Source organism: Echinococcus granulosus, assembly GCF_000524195.1.
Source record: "Echinococcus granulosus chromosome Unknown EG_S00056, whole genome shotgun sequence".
NCBI lineage: Eukaryota > Metazoa > Platyhelminthes > Cestoda > Cyclophyllidea > Taeniidae > Echinococcus > Echinococcus granulosus.
The window spans coordinates 104984-125017 of NW_020170436.1; the positions used below are offsets into that span (position 1 = coordinate 104984).

General features: G+C 44.2%; 3 protein-coding genes across 3 annotated transcripts; 2 read left to right on the forward strand and 1 right to left on the reverse strand. All coding sequences in view use genetic code 11, as the record gives it.

Moving 5' to 3' along the window:
- Nucleotides 1-1872: 1872 nt before the first annotated feature.
- EGR_06388 (hypothetical protein) lies at nucleotides 1873-5472 on the forward strand (the record flags this gene model as incomplete). Its single annotated transcript, XM_024495637.1, has 3 exons — nucleotides 1873-2046; nucleotides 3040-3126; nucleotides 5350-5472. The coding sequence occupies 3 exons, from the start codon at nucleotides 1873-1875 to the stop codon at nucleotides 5470-5472; spliced, it is 384 nt and encodes a 127-aa protein (XP_024349913.1).
- Nucleotides 5473-5778: 306 nt separating this feature from the next.
- On the forward strand, nucleotides 5779-14232 carry EGR_06389 (hypothetical protein; the record flags this gene model as incomplete). The annotated part of the gene is made up of 8 exons (XM_024495638.1): nucleotides 5779-5868; nucleotides 9652-9825; nucleotides 11010-11190; nucleotides 12220-12386; nucleotides 12467-12499; nucleotides 12735-12818; nucleotides 12913-13039; nucleotides 14051-14232. 8 exons carry the CDS (start codon nucleotides 5779-5781, stop codon nucleotides 14230-14232), a joined length of 1038 nt encoding a protein of 345 aa, XP_024349914.1.
- Nucleotides 14233-16212: 1980 nt separating this feature from the next.
- On the reverse strand, nucleotides 16213-19376 carry EGR_06390 (hypothetical protein; the record flags this gene model as incomplete). Its single annotated transcript, XM_024495639.1, has 2 exons — nucleotides 16213-16615; nucleotides 18091-19376. 2 exons carry the CDS (start codon nucleotides 19374-19376, stop codon nucleotides 16213-16215), a joined length of 1689 nt encoding a protein of 562 aa, XP_024349915.1.
- Between the last annotated feature and the right edge of the window lie 658 nt (nucleotides 19377-20034).

The window sequence follows — 20034 nt, forward strand, 5'->3', positions numbered from 1 at the left end:
TTTCCATGGCTGCAGGGCACCGTCCTTGGGGGGAAGGAGGGAGAGTTGAGGAGTTTCGTCCACAACCCATGACGTCTTCAGGAGGAATTCGGATGCTATACGCCACCAGCCACAGGTTATTGTGTAGTGGGGTCACCTCCAAGGGCACAATGAGGCACACCACTATCGAAGATCGGTAGACGCTATTGCCGCGTAGAGGGTCTGGTTCACCATGCCACCGAGACGGAGGGATAGACTTCGAGGCAAGGGGAACCTGCGCGGTTAAATATAGGGTTAGACTGAAGGCTTTTCTGTCACGATGCATCCGCGAGATGGTTACTCGGCCTAAGAGTGGCCGATCTTTTTCAATGAGTGCCTTTAATGTTCTAGTATCCCTGCCATGACTCATCGTAGTGCTGCTTTAGTATTCCATCCCGAAGATGCTACTCAGTAGCTAAATTAGTAGACCAACTTACAGAAGATGAATTCTTTCATCTAAAGCATCACTGAGTGGATGCGTTTGTCGAACTCCATGCTGTCTATGTGTGAGCAATACGAAGATGTCCAATTCAAGGCCTTGACATTGACAATGTTAGGAAAATGATACCCCCTTTTGGACACAAAGTCCTATGCACAGGAAGCCTGTCTTCTGACCGCCCTATGACCCCGTCTTCTGGGCCTAGAGTCAATCATGGTAGCAGAAGTCGTTGTCTCACAATTGAACAGATAACACTTCGTTAATGGAAAAGGTAAATCCGGGTTTTCGAGGGCTGCGCTTAAGCATTTATCTCTTTAAAATTGCCAACCCGGCAAATGGCCGAAATACCAGCCTTGGAGAACCGTAGGCCCCTTGGAGTCAGTTGAGTGCTGTGGTTTGAGGACCACAGCTGTCCGGACCGACACTAATAGACGGTCCTATCTACTCTTCAATAGACAGGAGTCAATTTCCGCGGGTTGGGGTTGTAGGTTTTAGTTAATCGAAGGAGACAGGGTGTATCACTGCACGCGTGGGCTGTCACCTCCAATCACTGCTGACGGGAAGGGTTTGTAAGAGCTCAACCGTGGCATGGACGTCAACCATTTGAAGTAGGAAATACTGGTTCAGTATCATTTCTGGTTATACGTGTTGAACGAGAGAATATGAGCTCGAATTCACGTAAGATGTCCTTGCATCAATCAAGTGTATTCAGTAAGGCAAGAAAGGTAAGCCATTTGAGGGGTTGTCATCAATTTTACGAGTAATCGATTTGGCTACTACTTATATCCATTTCAGCGTCACCGCCACCATCGGCGAAACCATCATCAAAGCTGTCAACTAGAGATAGCCTTCCTTTCCAAACCACTGACTAAAGTGTAAAATGCAATGATTGCACTGATTTGGACGTGTTGGTGCCTCAACGTAGCGTGAATAAGGTGATAAAATTTATGTAAGGCTAATCAAGAGGCAAATTAAATCCATAGCATATCATTACTTTGTCTTCATCTTAAAAAAGTCGGTCAAGTAGTTGTGTTACAAGGAACCTGAACTATGGGACGGTTGTATCCCTTATGTGGAAAGCTGTCAGCACACACCAAACTCTAAACTAAGTGGACGCCATTGGACTCTGAGGAGAAAGGAACTCCGGCCCACTTTTGGCCCCATCTATCAATCCTCCCGTTTTAAGGGTTAAAGAGCAGAGGTAGAAGAGAGAAACAGTGTCTGCGATAGCACTTCCATGCACACACACATGCGAAGGTAGTGATCGCAGTCAAACCTTCCAATAAATCAGAAGTATTTCTGTGCGTCAAGCTGCACACACCAACCAATCAGAATCCCGTAATTCGAATCACCGCGCCTGGCTAAGCACGGTCCCAACAATTCCTCGGAGAAGTGAATGCTGCTTAGGTAGCACGATGAATATCACCGTGGCAAGTGATGTCGATGTGACCACTGAGAGGGTCACAACATTCAGCGAGGCCTCAGAAGGCGAACCGTCGATGACTGCAGTTGGAGATCCTATCGTGACCTCGGAGGAACCGACGAATTTGAGTATGTCCATGGACACTTTAGGAGACAAAACTGTGGCGGTAAGTTCTTCGTTCGTTTTTTTTTGCTGCTGCTAATTATCCACGGAATTCCTTTTTTGAGTCAAAACGTCTATTTCACAGTAAGGCATTAGGCAAATATATGGTTTCAGGAAAATCTGTCAACAGCGGTAACTGTGCGGGATGCATTGGTGACAGTGCCGGCAACTTCAACGGAAAGTTTTCAGTTCAAACAATTCAAATGGACACCGGAAGTAAGTTTAGGAGATAGTCAAACATTGTCATTCCTCTTTTTTGGCACATACGCGTCAGTAAATTGTGGTGAAATTTGCCTTCCTCACCACTTTGTAGTGCTTTTTCTTGAAATTACCTAAGTTGTTCGTCTTGGCCGAATCTTATGGTAAACCCAAAATTGTTTGCCTTTTTTAACTGAAAGGAAAGCTAGGGTCAAAACATCTCGACTTAGGAATCAGTTGGTGATCAGTAAGTTAGTTTAATTAACATGATTTTTTTCAAAAAAGTAAAAATTCTACACCTTTACTCTAAAATAGCAGATTATGTCGTATAATTATGCGCCTCATTGACGCATATTGTTAAATTTCCCCTCATCCATATTACCTCCTTATTTGCACTTAGGTTTCGTCCCTTATGTATTGTTTTGGATTTATTTTCTTAGCTTGTCCTATTGTTTGCCTTTTTACCTGTCTGTTTTCTGTATTTGCCTAGATTCAATTTATTTGTTTTATCGTTTACATGTTGTTTACTAACGCCATCTAACATATTTGAATTCACACTAATCGTATTTACTCGCCTGACCGTTAAAGTTCGCGCAAAAAATTACCTAAATTAAGCTTGGATATTAAGTTTCCGTTAACCGTTGCCAAATGCGGTTATTATTAACTTTTTTAAGATGCACAGACAAAAATGTAAATATGCCGATAGGGACACCTCACCGCTAGATACAATAGTGGAAAAATAAAGCTAGAAAACTCACTGCGTTAAAACCACTACGTAGCTTTGTATTTGACTTGCTAGATAGTTCTCCTCACTGTGATACTCTGTGGCGCCTTCGTCATCGTCTGCCTCCTCCTGGGATGGACTACCTCCATCGCCCACTTAAAGGTGACCTTGACCTCCTTGTTCATGCAACCACATTATTGACCATAGGAAGAATGGCTAGCAGTACCACAAAAAGAGGAGAGAAATAAGTGTAGCTGCTAAAAAGGTTTAAGGGACGCAGATGTCATTCCTTCGATGAGGTCTATTAACGTCGAAGCGTCTTCATGGGGTCACTCCTCGATTTCAATCTAAAAGACTTGAAGCCATCTCTTAGATCCAATAGAGGACCCTACAGGAGGGTAGTAAAATCAGTCCGTAGTCTTCGTTGCTAAGTCCATTGGTGGGAGGGGGGGTTAGATCTGTCAACCGCTTGCTTATTATTTTCCATCCCAATCACTCTTTACGGGGTCACTTACCTCGCGTCGAGATCCTCAAGTAGGGGATAGAGTTGAAAGCAGGCTCAGGAAGGCGCGTTACGTGTGCATTCCTCGACTTACGGCATTAGTATGGAAGGGTACCTTCTGCTTTGCATTTCTGACGAAGTACTGACCCAAGAAAGTTGGATTATTAGCTCGTTTACTGCCATTTGGCATATAATGACGGCAACACAACACCCAAGTTACCCCTTCACCACCATTTCCCTTTAAGAGCTTTCTACCACTCAACCTAGACATCTTTTTTCGCCTTAATGACTAAAGGTTCCACCACCGTAGCTCATCAAAAAGCCATTCCCGAAGTATTCTGCAAATACAAGTTCGGTTTGGATTGTACACCTTCGTGGAAAAGAAAGGTCGATTATCACCAAACATTGTTACATTCAGGCAGGTGGCACGACTTCCACCTGTGGAAACGGTATCTAAGCTGAACTGACCTACAACATGCGCCTCAGCACATAGTCTACATTGCATTGGCTACAATTAGATCATTTAAAACGCCACTTTTGAAGTCCATCGTTTAGTCTACCCTTTTAAGCCTGGACACTCTTTGACACAAGTGAGAGCTTTTGGATCATGAACGAGGCCAAATTGTGTCACCAAAGGCGAGCTTCCAATTCAACATAAAAAGCAATGCCCCTGTTGAAACAGTACGTCGGCGCACTTTTTAGGCTGAAGATATTTCAGTCTTAATCCTAATTATACCATCGTTTCGCTAGGTTTGGTAGCCTACCACTACGACTGACCAGATGGTCTGCTCTTCTTCGGACCTCGTGTCACTTCCATGAAAGGGAGAATGCACTTTTTTCCGCATTATTTCAAGTCAATTCAACTTTATGACACGGTTTTGCGTAGTCGGTCTTTACCGTGAGCCCATGGAAGCATTTGCGTTACAAATGTGTTGAGGCGTCCTAGTCAGGCGCAAAAATTGGGTTGTCACACATATGTGACGATAGCGGTGTAGGTGTCAACCACCCTCGGCTTAACAGACAACTGATAAAACTCGTAAAATTAGAAAAAATGACGCTTGGGGATTGACAACTTTCTTCTAAGGAGTGGGTAAGTCGAGAGGGGTTACCATCCAAGGGAAGATTAATGCTTTTGGGATTAAAAGACTTTGCTGAAAAAACAGGAGTTTCATGCTCACAACTACGTGTTAATTTTAAAAACTGACTTTTAAGGCGATAATAAAATTTGATTTATTAAGTAAATTCGCTAAAAAGTGTACTTCCAAATCAACCAAACTCTCGTACTGGCTACTCATATCAATTCAGCGGCACTGGGTCTAATCTGATAAGCCTAAAGAAGCAAAATAACTAGGTAAACAATTAAAGGAAAGCACAGGTAGAGGGACGAGTGCAACTTTATTTTACGGACAAAAGGACTTCAAGAAGCTGGGCTGATGAAGTCGCGTTTTGGCCTACATTTTTGTTCACCTAGATGTCACTCAAACGGAGGGGGAAATTCCACTTGCGCTCTATTGCTCTTGAAACAGTCACAAGGCCACAAAACTGGCGCAGACACACAGGTGCACAGACGAACTGGAGCGGAGAGACCAAATGCACAGATGAAATAAAGAAGAGTGATTATTCTACTGCTGGAGTGGAAAGGGATGTTGGCAGAGAGTCGAAAACTCCAGCAACAAGATTTCAGCACAGCCTCTCACTCACAATCGCCAGACACGATTGACTCTATTAACACGAAGTCTGCCACGAGATTGGAGTCGTCACAAACCTGTGCTAGTGAGAATCAGTAGAGGAGAGGAAAATCGTGAGGATCACTGGATGGTGTGGGCGACTGTGTGACAGGAGAGCGACATCACGTCAAGGTATTTACGTGTTCGACCACGTAGACTTCCTACATATCTCATGAATCTCAATCACCAATTCGATGCTACTTCTTCCTCTCTCATGCCACTTCCGTAAACGGCTCGTCGGACTTTCTGGGTCTTCCCGCACACATAGCCTCGAAATGACCTTCCAAGAATAACTCGAGACTTGCAACCAAACACACACACGCCTCGATGACCCGACTACCAACTTTGACAACGAAAGAAGGGCAGAAAACAGACATAGAGGTAGAAATCTGACCGCTAATTGGCATGCCTTTGATTATGTCTCCTACTCAAGCCCAGTTTTAAGCTGGACACTTTGTCAACAACTGTGAAGAGACGGTGGACCCCATTCTACGAAGTGGCGTTGGTCAATTCCTCTGGTATACTGACACCAGTTGTGGAAGGGACATCACCTTATGGTTCACGCTCCAAGTTCAAAGGTGCTCAATGGAGGTGATGCTTCCACCGTACCGTGACGCAGTCAAATGCAGTGCTGTGGTCTTCGTGGAGCTATGGAAGGACATGCACATTGCTGACGTAAGTATGCATGAGCTTGTGGGCTACTGGCATGTTCGGAAGACCACGCAACAGAGCAAAGCGCAAGCACAACCTGTGAAGACTCAAGTATCCGTGTAGTTCACCACTCACACAGTAAGAAAAGGCACCAGAGCACGCTCCAGAAATGACCTGTGGAGGATCAACTTTTGAAAGCCTTGATTCAATTTCCTTCTTACGGAGTAGAGTCGGATGTAGAATCCTTTGATTTGTTTCTGTAGATGTGGAGAAAAAAAAACAAATAGGCAGAACCATCACCTGCCCCAATTGAACGTCAGTCCTATGCAAAGTAGGCGTACTTCACGTAAGTTAGAAAAGTTGACAAGAAGGAAAGAAGAAAAGGAAATTCATTAAAACCATCAAACGATATGGATCTCGTGAGTAAATGAGTGAGTGAAGGCACCATCGCGGATTTGTAGACCATGTCACAGCACAGCAAAGCGGAGCACAGGCTGCCGAATGCATTATTCAAATCACCTGTCAGAGTTCACAGGCAGATGCAAAGCTTTTTGAAAATAAAAAAAAGACGCTTTTTTATGCAAATACACCACATCTCTCAAAAAGAAATGGAGGGAATGCGGTGAATAGTGTGTGTGGAGAAAGTCTAGGCCGTACTCTCGGTGGGTAAGTAAATCGGTTTGAATTTTTCAACAAGACTGCAGGAGTAAAGTCACCTTCCCTTTCCGAGAGGTCTAGTTGGTTTCATGCATTGATCATCAAAACAGGTGTCAAATGTTCTTTCTTTTTTTTTTACTTTTTGAAGAGGACCCCGTGGAAGGGCGTAAAAGCTTTGGGGGAGGGGGAGGAGAGGTGCAGTGTAGTTAACTAGACCTTCAATTCGATGCCGGCTGTTGGCATCTGTACACGCTGCAGTCTTTTATGCTCTTCTGTGCGTGGTTTCGTTTGATCGTGTGTCAAATGGCTCTACGATGCTTTGGTGCTCCAATCGTTGTCCCTCAAGGCGTGCCGTAATGTGCATGAGTCTCCGGGGCCACGCCTTGGGCAGGGGCTGTCAAGGCATTTCGCGGCTTTAGGGATTTTGAAATAAAAGAAGTGTCTAAAAATGTCTATTGCTTTAACTTTTTGACAAATTTTCTTGCTAAATTTATCAACGGCCGCATCATCTTGACATAGTCAGCACCACTAACCCATCTCTTTGGGTCATGCAGACACCCGGAATCACATTTTTGAGGTTTCACTTGACCGTCCTGTCTAAGACATGTCTATAGAGATTCATGCACATTACGGAACGCTACTTCCAGAATTCTTTTGAGAAACAGAAGAGGAAGAGTTCATTTCCACTTATCTCGCGAATGCGATTGCCGCCAGCCAATCAGCGCGTTCGCAGACGAGGTCGGGCTCGGAGTCAGAGGAGACTCGATCACGCCACTTAACGAAGAACTGGGTCCCTTTCGCGGTGTACCCTTTGTCCTCAGTTCAAGGAAATTTAATATATGTTCTAATGGTCCGAGGATAAAATCGAGGGTGCCTTCTGTCTTCTTTTCTGGAAATCGGACCAAACTATTTACCTGCCCCAAGTGGGGCGTTAACTCCCTTCACATGCTGCATCTGCTTAACTTTCTTCACTTCTTTTCGACAGGCGACATAGATGGGGATTTCACATAAATTAATTCCTTTTTTTAAAAAAATTGGTGCTTGAACTCTGACAGGTGATTTGAATAATGCATTAGGTGGCCTGTGCTCTGTTGTGCTGACACATGCTACACGAATTCGCGATGGTGCCTTCACTCCATTCCACCCCTCGCTAACTCCCTCATCCATCCACTTGATCAGCGTCAATGCTCCTCTATCCATCTCCTCACCTTTTTTTCCCATTATATAGAGTACTTCAGCGTTTTGAGGTTCCCTTGAAGCGCGTGGTGGCCCCATTCATTTGCTTTTCTCTACACACTCACAAGAACAAAACGAAGAATTTTACATCCAACTTTACTCCATGGGGAGGAAATGAAGCCGCATTCACAAAAGATGACCCTCCACAGATCATCTCCGTGGGGTGGTTTAGTGTTTCGTCTGACTCTGTGAAGGTTGAACCACGTAGACACTTGAGTCTGCACAGGATGTGCTTGCGCTTTGCTCTGTTGCGTGGTCTTCCGAACATGCCAGTAGCCCACAAGCTCATGCATACTTACGTCAGCAATGTGCATGCCCTTCCATAGCTCCACGAAGACCACAGCACTGCATTTGACTGCGTCACGGTTCGGTGGAAGCATCACCTCCATTGAGCACCTTTGAACTTGGAGCGTGAACCATAAGGTGATGTCCCTTCCACAACTGGTGTCAGTATACCAGAGGAATTGACCAACGCCACTTCGTAGAATGGGGTCCACCGTCTCTTCACAGTTGTTGACAAAGTGTCCAGCTTAAAACTGGGCTTGAGTAGGAGACATAATCAAAGGCATGCCAATTAGCGTTCAGATTTCTACCTCTATGTCTGTTTTCTGCCCTTCTTTCGTTGTCAAAGTTGGTAGTTGGGTCATCGAGGCGTGTGTGTGTTTGGTTGCAAGTCTCGAGTTATTCTTGGAAGGCCATTTTGAGGTTCCCTCAAAATAAGGAAGCTACGAGCTACCACTAATACTGGATGACTAATGGACTGAGGTCAGACGTGACATGAACGCGGAAGGAATGACACTGAATTGGCGATCAAGATCCATGAGGTGTGAAGGAAGTCCAGGTGAATAAACACGTAAATACCTTGAAGTGATGTCGCTCTCCTGTCACACAGTCGCCCACACCATCCAGCGATCTGCACGACCTTCCTCTCCTTCAATGATTCTCACTGCTAGAGAGTTGTGACGACTCCAGTCTTGTGGCAGGCTTCGCGCCAGTAGAGGTAATCCGGTCTCGCAATAGTGAGAAAGAGGCAGTGCTCACGTCTTGTTGGTGGAGATTTCGGCTCTCTGTCAACATCCCTTTCCACTCCAGCATCTGATCATTCACCCTACTTAAGTTCATCTGTGGAATTAAGCTGCCAGCTCCGGTCCACCTGTGCATCCGTGTGTCTGCGGCAGTTTTGTGGCCTCGTGACTGCTTCAAGAGCAACACAGAGAGGTGAAATGTTCTTTTGAGTTGCCTTTCTGCACCACGTCCTTCCACCTCCTTGGCCTTACTTCAACCCTAATCCGCCTCTCACCCGAGGCAGAGCTCGAGCCGGACTATACTATGTAATTAGCTCTTGTTAGTATTTCTAACTTTATTCCATAATCAAAGAATAAACTTAGACCATGCATGGGTATTTGAATTCACACGTATGACACTTAACTTCCTTGCTTGAATTACGGAAGGTGCACAGTGGTCATATGCAAAAATGAACCCACGGACAGCTTTGAAGGCGCTCAACTGACTGACACCTATCCATAAAAGACGAGTCCCTAAAAACGAGCTATTTCGAAATGTTAGCAGATGATTGCTTCTAAGCCGGTTCTCTCCCTTTGACAAGTGCAGGATGCCATTCTAGGATTGTCCAACTCTTCTGAGAAGTCCTTCTGTGCTGAGGACTTCCATGTTTCATTTAGCCACTGAGATGAGCGAATAAATACTGCGGGTTGCTCTACATTAAAACAAATGGGTTTTTATGCCTTATATGTCACTTCTCGTCTTTATGGCCTCAAATGTGTCGGTTTGAAGTAAATGTACTCCATTTAGTGTACAACCAGATACTATTCGAATGTCCAAGACATTAGCCTATTTTCAAGTGCTGGTCCGTTATCAAATCACTTTGTAAGATCACGTCCTCTGCCTTTGAAGTCCCGTCACAGGAGGAGGATTCGTCAGTTGATAGAGGGGTATCAGAAATCCAGATCCAAAGTCTACTGCTCTGGAAAAACACTCTTCTCTCCTCTGGAGGCATGGTCCCAAGACTTTGAGTATCACAGCAACATGAGCCAAAGCAGTGAATATGCTCGAGTGAAGCGTGGATTGGTGAGTCTGTTTTTTGTTGAGGCGACTAATTTGCGGGCAAAATTGTGGCCTTTGCCATGCACCACCTCGAGTCATTTCTAAGGCTGTGATTTAAAGACGTCAGCATGTAAATAGGCCCGTTATTTAGCGGCATGAGTCTTACTATCCTGGAAGAGTAGGGAAGACCATACTGGCGTAGAGAAAGGCTGAGAGGCAACCAGCATGACCCTAAGGTCATACCACAGAAGAGAAGTAGAACCCGCAAGACTGAAGTGCCTGCACAATGTCCGGGTGCCAAAATCCTTACCTCTCGTGGCCTCTTTTCTTCTGCTTTGGTAGCCACGAGCCTTGATATACATTTTGAGTGACAAAAAGACAAAGTGTGTCAATGAGGTTTGCACTTGAAAGGTAGCACTGAAGCCCACAGAATATTCAACAGCAGGCAAATTCTGCATAACATTCGTCTTTAGTAGAAGTCTGTGTCGAAAAAGAAAGCTCTCAAGGAAGCATTATGTCCAGTTTATGTCAAGGCTTTTCAGGCCTGATATCTCTGCAAAAAACCTTCTGGATCAAGTCTGCCTCAAATTTAGCCACCCATTGTAGATGGGAGGTTTCCTTGGTATAATTACTGAACGTCACTTTATCACAGCGTTTGTTCGTTCCACTTTTCAGAATTTTACTAATTGACACACCGTACAACTTAAAGTTACAATTTTTCTGGAAAATCACACGAAGTTCGGTCATTTGTTTGAACGCAGCCATTTTCAGAAAATGCGCATATGTTAGGATCAAAGGTTACACAACATAACTGTATCATTTTGGCTTGCTGTACAGCATGCTCCGATTTAAAATACACGTAAATATCGAATAAAATTCATCGTGTTTTTATCTGTTTCACAGTGAGATCATGGTAATCAAATCCGACCAAATCATGGCAAAACAGATTGGCATGCGGCTCAGACCGTAGGAGATATTGATGTTATCCACACTGATCGGGATGTGATTAAGTAATCCTGATCTAAGAAATGTTTAAAATTGTAGCCTTAACATATTCAACCAATCATTTTATTCATAATTTGTCAAAGAAATTTCTGATTGGACAGCTTCAAGGTTGGGCTTCCTATTGGCTAGAAATTCGGAGCTGAACCGCTAATTCATACCCCATTGGTGGAATTAGTTGAAAAGTAATCTTTACCCCTCCTTAGATGGCTTTAGAGGGGGAAACCCCACAAACAATTGGATTGACAACGTTTACCAGACCCTCGCGAGGAGACTTGGTTGATACTTCACAGTTGTACACACAAAGCCAATTGCCTCTCTCCACTTTCCCTCGACCACCGAAGTCAGCCCATCAACGCATCGGTGCCTACATGGATGATCATCAAAGTGAATGCCAATTTTAAATAAAAATGCTTTTGATTCGATAAATAGTTGCACATCTTCCATGGAAGGGTTTGAAAAATTGACAGTTGATGAATGTTCACTGGAAGAAAAATCTAAAGATCTCCAGTTGTAGAACATTTCCGAAAAGTTGAATGGCAAAGAGGTGCTCTTAATTGTCAAACCTCAGATCCTAAGAATAAAGTGGTACTTATTACTAGCGTGTTTGAGTTTTTATCAATGACAAAGAGAACTTCTTCTTAAAAAACAGGAGCAAGAAGTTTACATGGCAGAAAGTAGACGGTTGGAGGAAGAGGCCTTGAGAGTGTTCGCATCGGACAGGGACCCATGGTGGAATTTAACCTTTTCTTATCCTATTCTTAGCATGCAAAGCTTCGGTGAAAAATAAAAGTTGCCAATGTGACCAAACCACTTATAAATGGTCTCTTTTACTTTGGTGTCAGTGTTTCGGACGTCCATTTGGTTTCTGGACGTAATAGGATGCTCCCAAGTTTTGTCAGGTGTAATTATGTAAAGTGGACAATTCTGGCTTCTTTGAGTAGAGTCACCTTCAAGCCAGTGATAATCTCCCATGCTCCAACTTCCACGTGTAGATTTTTTGTCTACCGTGCATATCATGCCAGGCCATGCATCAGTCCGATGCACACGGATCTGCACTCGTAGAGGTGAGTGTTCAAGGAAGTGCCTCAAGCGGCTGCCGGCTGGTCACGCACCTCCAAGTCTGAGATGGTTTCTGACACCCCAGATATGCAGTCGGATGGCCCTCTTTGAAAGACGTGCATCGTTCCTCCAAAATGTCATTTCCACTGAGCCGTGGCTAAGCAGCTAGGTACTCACTCACTGAAGTGTGCTAGAGGCTTTTGGCGAATGCGAATTGCAATCCTCCTGCTTCCATGTCATCGTCTGCAAGAATCTTTAAACACCCAATGTACTATTCAACCATAATACTCATCAATTCGAGGACTAAATATGAAGGCTTCTCTTGCATTTGTGGAACACCTCGTTGAAATCCAGCAGCTGATTGTCAGAACGCCTCCTGGTGGTATGATATCAGAGGTGGAAGGGTACACAGTGGAAGCAGTGCAGCTGGTAGTTCAAGAATTCACTCTACTTACAGAGGATGCACCCTTTTCGAGTTTCCTCCTCCACAACGGTTGAGTGATAAGGACCAGGGCCTAGAGGTTGGTCAGGGGTTCTCGAGTTTCCAAGGACTTCCTTGAGTCCAGTGAATAATAAACGGGAATGTCTGTTCCTCCTTCAGCAGACTCTGGGTGCCTACTTGTCGTTGGATTGCGTAGGCTACACATCCTTATAGCAAGTCAACGCTCCACTCACTACCACTGCACAGATATATTTACCACTGGAGATGACTTCAGCTCCAGAAATTGTTTCTGTTTTGCTATTCTGGGTGCTCTGGTTTCCGTATCGCACTCTCACCTATTCTAGAAGGTCGAACTTTCACTCGGCGCCTCCTGATTGGCTATTGCTTTGGTCAGATTTGCCCTAAATGTGCATTGATGATTCTACAGAGTCAAGCATGGACAACAAATGAGAGGCAGCAGTACCATCCTGAGCCTTTGGCAGACTCCGGCAGCCAGCTAGCTAGCCATCACGTAAATCCATGCCGTACCTCCCTGCCTATTTATGCTTATTGGGTATTGGGACATTCGCATCAAGGCCCTGCTTCTTGATTTATCCTATTGGCAGTTCAGCGGAATTCAAGCTCACTCTCAGAAATACCAATTTGCGGCGTTTACTGATTTTGGAGAATCGACGTCTTTTCGGAAGGGAACAAGTTTTTCTCTTGCGAAAACTTGTTGCACTGCGGTAACAGGTGAGTGTCATCTTTTCAAATAGATCATTCAATTCTTCTTTGGCAAAGAAAGCCACTTCACAGGGCATAGCCGCCAAATTAGGCTTGTAGACTTTAGCTCGTCGCTGATACGTTAGTAAGTAGCATGTTCTGCTGAACTACGATTTTGGGGAAGACCTGTAGCGCTGCAAGTATTTTTGAGGTACAGATACGCGTTAATCCCTTGCAATAGTTTTCTCTTTGTACATTCTTGAATTCCAGTCCCCTATGATGCCTGGTGAAAAAAAAAACCGGTGTTATTCAAAACTGCTCAAATGGGTTCCAAGGTTATAAATGCTTCCAGTAAAAAATCTGTTCAAAAGGTATTAAGACCACCTTTCAGTAATCCTTTGATATATATAATGAAAAAAATAACCGGATAATTCGTGGAAGCCAGGCTGGTGAGCTCCACCTCAACAGCTAGCGGACAGTTCTCCACTTCCTTTATGGACATTGCAAAAAGGGACCGTTTTTGGATTGTTTGCTGGCCAACTGACTTGTGATGAAAAGTGACCTAAGTACGCGGGGTCAGCAAACAAATCAGTGGTTACTCAAGCTTCTACATGTCTAAGGCTCGAGGCGCTTCAATTTTAGAGGCCTAGGCTTCCCTTATGTTAGAAGGACTGCTCGAGCAATATTTCACTAAGAATAGCTCCTTTTTTCTGAAAGTCAGGCAACTACGATTGAAACCTATCCACTAGATGGAACATTGCTAAAAGACAAGTTACCAAGAGGGACTTCTTCTGCAGAAAGAACCAGGACGAGTGAGGTAGTTCAAAGAAAGATCTTTACTCCCTTGACCTAGACAAGGCGAGATTCCATATCCCATACCCCAGGTCTGACCTTCCACCTGTTCAAGTTCTAACAAATGATTCCGTGACAGCCACACAATTGAACAAAACTTGATTGACAATAAGAAAATACTTTTCTTTCAGGTAAAGTGGTAGGGTTAGTATTTTGGTCAGGGGAAAGTTCTGTGCCTGCCATTGCTAGACACCACAAATCTGGACCTCCTGCCTCACACCGATGCAAAGCTGGTCGGCAAGGTGATCCACCCTTCAGCCAAGGTGGCAGAGGAGAAACATACTTTCCTTCCATCCATAACTTCTACCTGCCCCAAGTACTTCTCCTTCTCCAGCATTCAGCGACCACATGTGGAATACACAGACAACTGAGAAGGAAAGGAGTTGACTCCTACGAGGAATAAAATCTTATAAATTGGCGGTCATTCTATCAGAAATGTGTTGTTTTGCATGGAAAAATGGATGCTTGGTTGCCATGGCGGATATAAGGCAAATTGATGGAATTGTTGGCATTTCATTCACCGCTTTACGTGCTGAAAAGGGCAGGTAGTCACAAGTGAGGAGAGACCGTTCAGCCTTGCTCTTTTAACAAGATTTCGAACAGTCGCAGTAGATCACTACAGTTTCCATCCTCTATGAAGATGCTCGTTTAAGCACTTAGTTTTTGAGCATTCGAGGACATCAGGCAATCCACGATTATGTCCGTGAGACTTTGGATGTCCTACCGGTCACTACAAAAGCGAGATTAATCGAGGTACCCACAAATTCGTGAGGGTGGAACTGCTTCATGTCTCCAGCAAACAGTTGGTGGTCAAGTACCAGACCTAGGGTAAAGCCGTCCCACACCAGAGTCAACCTTTCAACAACTAAGAGTTTGAATCTAGGTCCACAAGCACCAATTCCTGACAGAGGGAGAGCTAGATGAGTGTAGATCAGTCGGCAAGAGGTCAGACTGGTTCCATCATCAGCAAAATTCGTTAGCCCCCCGACCACAGAATGCTTGTGGAATTCACCGTCAACACAGAGTGTAACTTACATTAGAAGTCAGCAAATTCCACTACTTTCCTCATTTTCTTTAATTGCTTAGTTCCCTCTGGGCTCCCTGGCACTCAACTGCAATCACTGGAGTTTCGGCAGTGACTGGAAACATCTTTTTACATCTCCAGATAGATTATAAATTGCCTCTAAGTCAAGAGCTCTCGGAAACCCTCACCAGGTATTGCAAACTATAGATATTCCAAGTTATGTTAATTTTTACAACAAAGGAGATTGTCGGGTGTCCCTAAAACCCCTGAAAAAAAGATTTCCCACTAAATTTTATAAGTGCATTCACTCTCATGGCTAATTTCTTCAGAAATTTAAGAAACTGTGCTCGCAACCAACCCCCTTTGATTGGTTGAAATTACGCTGGTACTCACTCCATGTCCATAAGTTCAAGGTCAACCACTTACTAATGCCTCCAAGGTTAGTTAAACGATAGAGAGATCTAAAAGGAGACAATTGAAGTAGTCGTCTCCGTCATTTAGCCTTCAGACCTCTACGCACCCACAATGACTCATGCATATCGATCAATAAAGCCGCCTGGTCTGAAGTCAATAGCCATTGATTATTGGTTTGGGCGATCGATAGGATCCAGGCCACTCACCCATGAAGACATCAGTTCAATACCGGAGATCGGCTTGATGTAGTGGCTTATTAAACTACTTCATTTGTTTTTTTCCTTGTACAGTTGAATGAATTAAAAAACTTTTGCTTTAAAAAAAATATTTATTTTAGATTTCCGTTAGTGGTAGAGACCAGTGGCAAGCTCTTGACTGATTTTGACAAAACCTTAAGTTGTGCAAACCTCTAAGCTATGACGCGGGGGAAATACTTGCTTAAATTTTGACAAATTTAGGAACGCAGTGGCCCATTTACTACCGAAGATTTGAAAATGGAGTTTCCAAACATCTATTTGTCCAATGGATGTGGGAGAATCTCTGATGGTATCTGAACATACACAGTCGCCTTTTTATTAAGCGAAAGCTGAAAGAGATATGCAACCTTTCACTAGTTTTTTTTTTTTTCAATTTAGTCACTCTGTTTTGACAACCGGTTATTGTGATGTAATCCATACCCAAAATGTGCTGGGAAGCTTTGTAGTTTGTGCTACTTTAAGGCGACAAAAGTAGTATATGCTACTAAAACAACTTATTAATATGGAAGGGGATTTACAGTTCCGGCTTCAAGAACGATTACAAAATCTTCATCATTTCTTAAATAAATCATTTCTTCTTTAGAATGTACTGTAAACCAATGGCGAATGAATTGTAAACATCACCAATAGCCCTCACAATGAGTCCTTGGGAGCTATCACACATCAGATTTTGACTCTTGAATAGGTAAAGGAGGTGGGGGCGTGGGAGGACAAGTGAGGTGGGTTTGGACCCGAGCTGGCACATGCAGGAACTTAGGCGGATCTTTTCTTGTTGGGAGACGTGCCTCCCGGAAAACGTCCCGCAAGATGGCTGATGTGGAACGCAGTCGACGTCGTAGGTAGACGTGGTACAGGTGCACATCACCCAGATGACTTGGGGGGCCGCAATGAAGGTCCTCATGAAAAGGTGGTGGCTTCCAATCGTGCACACTGCCATGCAGCACCGCTGCGACGTCCTTCTTTGCGCGTTCTATTCGCTGCTCGGGTGTCTCTTTCGGCGGTTTTACTTTGAGCGGCCTCGGACGGCAGTCGGCGAGGATGCTCTTACCCCAGGGCATTCTGTAGGACACACAAGAAAGGAAAATGCAACCTCTTAATAGGGTGGCTATGATTTGATTGCGCATGGAATCTGCTGACTGATCAGTTTTTTTATAGAGACAAGAAGGATACCAACCATCTCGAAGTCGCTGCCTGCTTGCGAGGCTGATGTGTTACTAAAGGATGGCAGATAACATCAGTGTCCTAAAAGTTGAGACCGATCTAACCAACTGACCTCGATGAATGGCCTTCACAAATTGATCTTGCAAGTATTCTCCTCTCCAACCCTTTCAATTCCAAAATCCTTCCTTTCTGCTTTCTTGGTAGCAAGCAAATTCACTTCTTTGCATCGTTTAGGTCTAATTTATATGAAATACCTATTTTGGACTATACTCCTTCACGTCACTCTCCAAACACGTCTCTCTGACAACCTTTCCCACCATTCGGATTTGTTGACACTGCGGTGGATCAGCGAATACCTTCGATGAAGGCTTCTGCATGTAGTCTGCGTATTTGAGGGGGTCAAATTACCTCCGGAGGAGCTACCAGCCCTGCATTTCACCAACATCATACACAACTGATAAGCGCAAGTAGTGTAGGTGTAGATTTTTATAAAAACCATGTGAAATTGATGTTACTGGAGGCTGGAGAGGAACCGAGGTGCAGTAAATATCATCCTGCTAAAAGTTGTTGGTTTTGGTGAACCACCACTGCGATCCATGCACAGATCTACAAGATCTCAGTGCAAGAGCAAAGCAAAATATTAAGAATGACACCTAAAAGATGACGTTTTGATGTGGCTAACCTCTAACCGGTGGTGGCAGACTGCAGAACAGAAGGAAGTAGTAGTAGGAATTCGGCTTAATCCATTCTATGCAAGGAATACCTAACACAATACTTCCTTATGATTCTTTGAAACTCGTATATTCTGTAGCGTCTCAACAAGCCAGAAATATGAATTTGGTAGACGGGCGGTGTTTTGACGCCAAAGAAGTAGAAGAATCGAACATACGCAGTTGAGAGACGCTGATATGACTTAAGTAGTTTGACAGGCTAAAGAGGACTCTGACACCACAAAGCTTCAACCACCAGGACAACTGTTCATCCAACTGAAGATGTTATGAGTGTATCCTGTCGGATTTTTATGCGTTGCGTAGACTCTCAGGACAATGATAGACTTTGCTCTGATCTCACACGTAGCCTTGATGCATCAGATGGCCAGCGCAACGGCTTGAATGGATGTATAGCTACTGAATCTACTGAGAACAACACTTAAAGCATCTAATTTGACACATTTTCTGGTCGCATGCTGTCACTGTTTCCTTAAGACCACCGAGCATCATTTCCATACAACCGACGTCGGATTTAACATTACTGTTGACTACACCGGTCATTCAAATCATAGAAGATGTCTTTTAACAGCACCTTCCAGAGTGGCCTTAAACACACACAGTCACATTAAACAGGAACTTTTGAGTGAAAAATTTATAACTCACATGACTGATTGCGGTTTAGGCTCCGCCGCTGCTGATTTCATTGCACACAAATCGCCCGCGAAGAGATTCGAGAACCACGCCTCATTCTCATACTCCGAGGGTTCATCCGACGTCTTGACGTTCAAGTCATTTAATGAGTCTATTCCCTCCTCCTCTTCCTTTGTCTTCTCCTCCTCGCCATACAGGTCAGAGTCAAAAGCCAAATGCATCTTCAGCATGCTCAGATTGTCCCAAAACTGGGAGTTGCACACCTCTAGCACAACCTCCAGGATCGCCGCCTCCTCTGTCTTGTAGTCCATTGGATCCTGATCGATGATCGCCGGACGCTCGGAGAAACTCACCAAGAGAGGACCGTAGAGCTTCGCCAAAATACCCTTCGTGGCTATGGGATTAGCGCCATGTTCCCAAGCGTGTTGCAGGTGGAACATCATGAATGCCAGAGTGTCCATTGTTGTGCGATTACATGGCAACGCGGTGTGACGAACTAAGGACTTGATGTTGGGATTCGGACGTAGAAAGAGGTCAAAGAGCGGTCTCTTAATGACCTCTTTAAGGACTTGTTTATTAAAGTGAAGCGGTTTCTGCTTGAAGCCCGAAAGAAGGACTCGAAGTGTGGTGATTTTGAGGGGAAGAGGGATTTCACCTACCTGACGTTTTACATGGTGATGATGATTCCAATTTTGGATGAGGAGGCAAGCATGGAGTTCTGCCAACTCGCGCTGAGTGGAGCTAGATTGGTTAAAGATGACATCCCAACCCTGACGGTTGCAATCTTCTTCGATGGCGTTGACCAGGACCTTAAGAATGTACGGTACGAAAGGGGCTTTTAGAGGTCGAAAATCAGCTAATGAGAGCTCGCGTTTGATCAGAGCATCTCGGACGGCGTCTGATGCACCCAATGCAAGGGCTCGCTTGAAAAGAAACTCCTTAGAAAGCCTTTCATCCTCTTCAAGCAAGGTTTCAGGAAGGAAAAATGATTGACGTCTGTTTTTAAAGGATATTCTATCTCCCAATTTTCTGAGTTTAGCGTTCTTTGTGTGAGGCACTTTCTGATTGACTTCAGGGGATACAGGATCTGCATCTGAATTGGGGAGGACGTAGTCACTGCTGGCAAGAATCTGCAGGTACATGGTCAGAGCTGATCTATCAATCTTCCCGATGATGCGCTGATGTGAATCTGCAGCGGTAGGCGCGGATGGAAGAGGATCCAAAAGGCGCTTTGAGGGGGGAATATACTCCACTACCTCGCATTTTGAGGTGGACGTTCGAGACCGACGCGACTTCATGCTGCGTGCTTCTGTCATCCATTGCCGGCGTGGGGCACATGTTTCGAGGTATCGATTTTCGTGGTGAAGTTTAGCAATGAATATAGTCTGGAATAATCTCTTAATTAACCTCTATCTAAATGAGCGTAAAAAATTATAAGGGATAGCAATGCACTACCAGTTTGTTTAAATAAGCCTTTTACGTAAAATGTGGTAAATCTACTCCGCCCACGTGACTGATCGAGCCCCTGAGGAGGAGGTTAACCTTGATCCTCTCGGAGTCTCGGTAAATGGCGAACATCCACTAAACTTTATAAATAAAAGGCACCTCTTCTACTTGGTCTTCCAATTCTAGTGGTATGAAACCAGAGCCTGGAGAGAGGAATATTGAAACTGCCAAGGCAAAAAATGAATAAATTGTGAAAATAGGCCTAAGGAACTGCGTTAACATGTTAAGAAATTAAGTAATAAGCGAAATCTAAAAAAAACTTCGGCTTAAGGTAGGGTTAAATCGAGCATCGAAAGTGAGAATACTATTCATGGGTAGACAAGGTGAGTTTCCCAGCAACTGGGGAAAACGAATGAGAAGTATGAAGAAGTTTTAACTGTATTTAAAAAGTGGTTTGCAAAAAAAGTGATGCGGTTTAAGTTGCATTGTTAAGTGATGAACATTATTTGA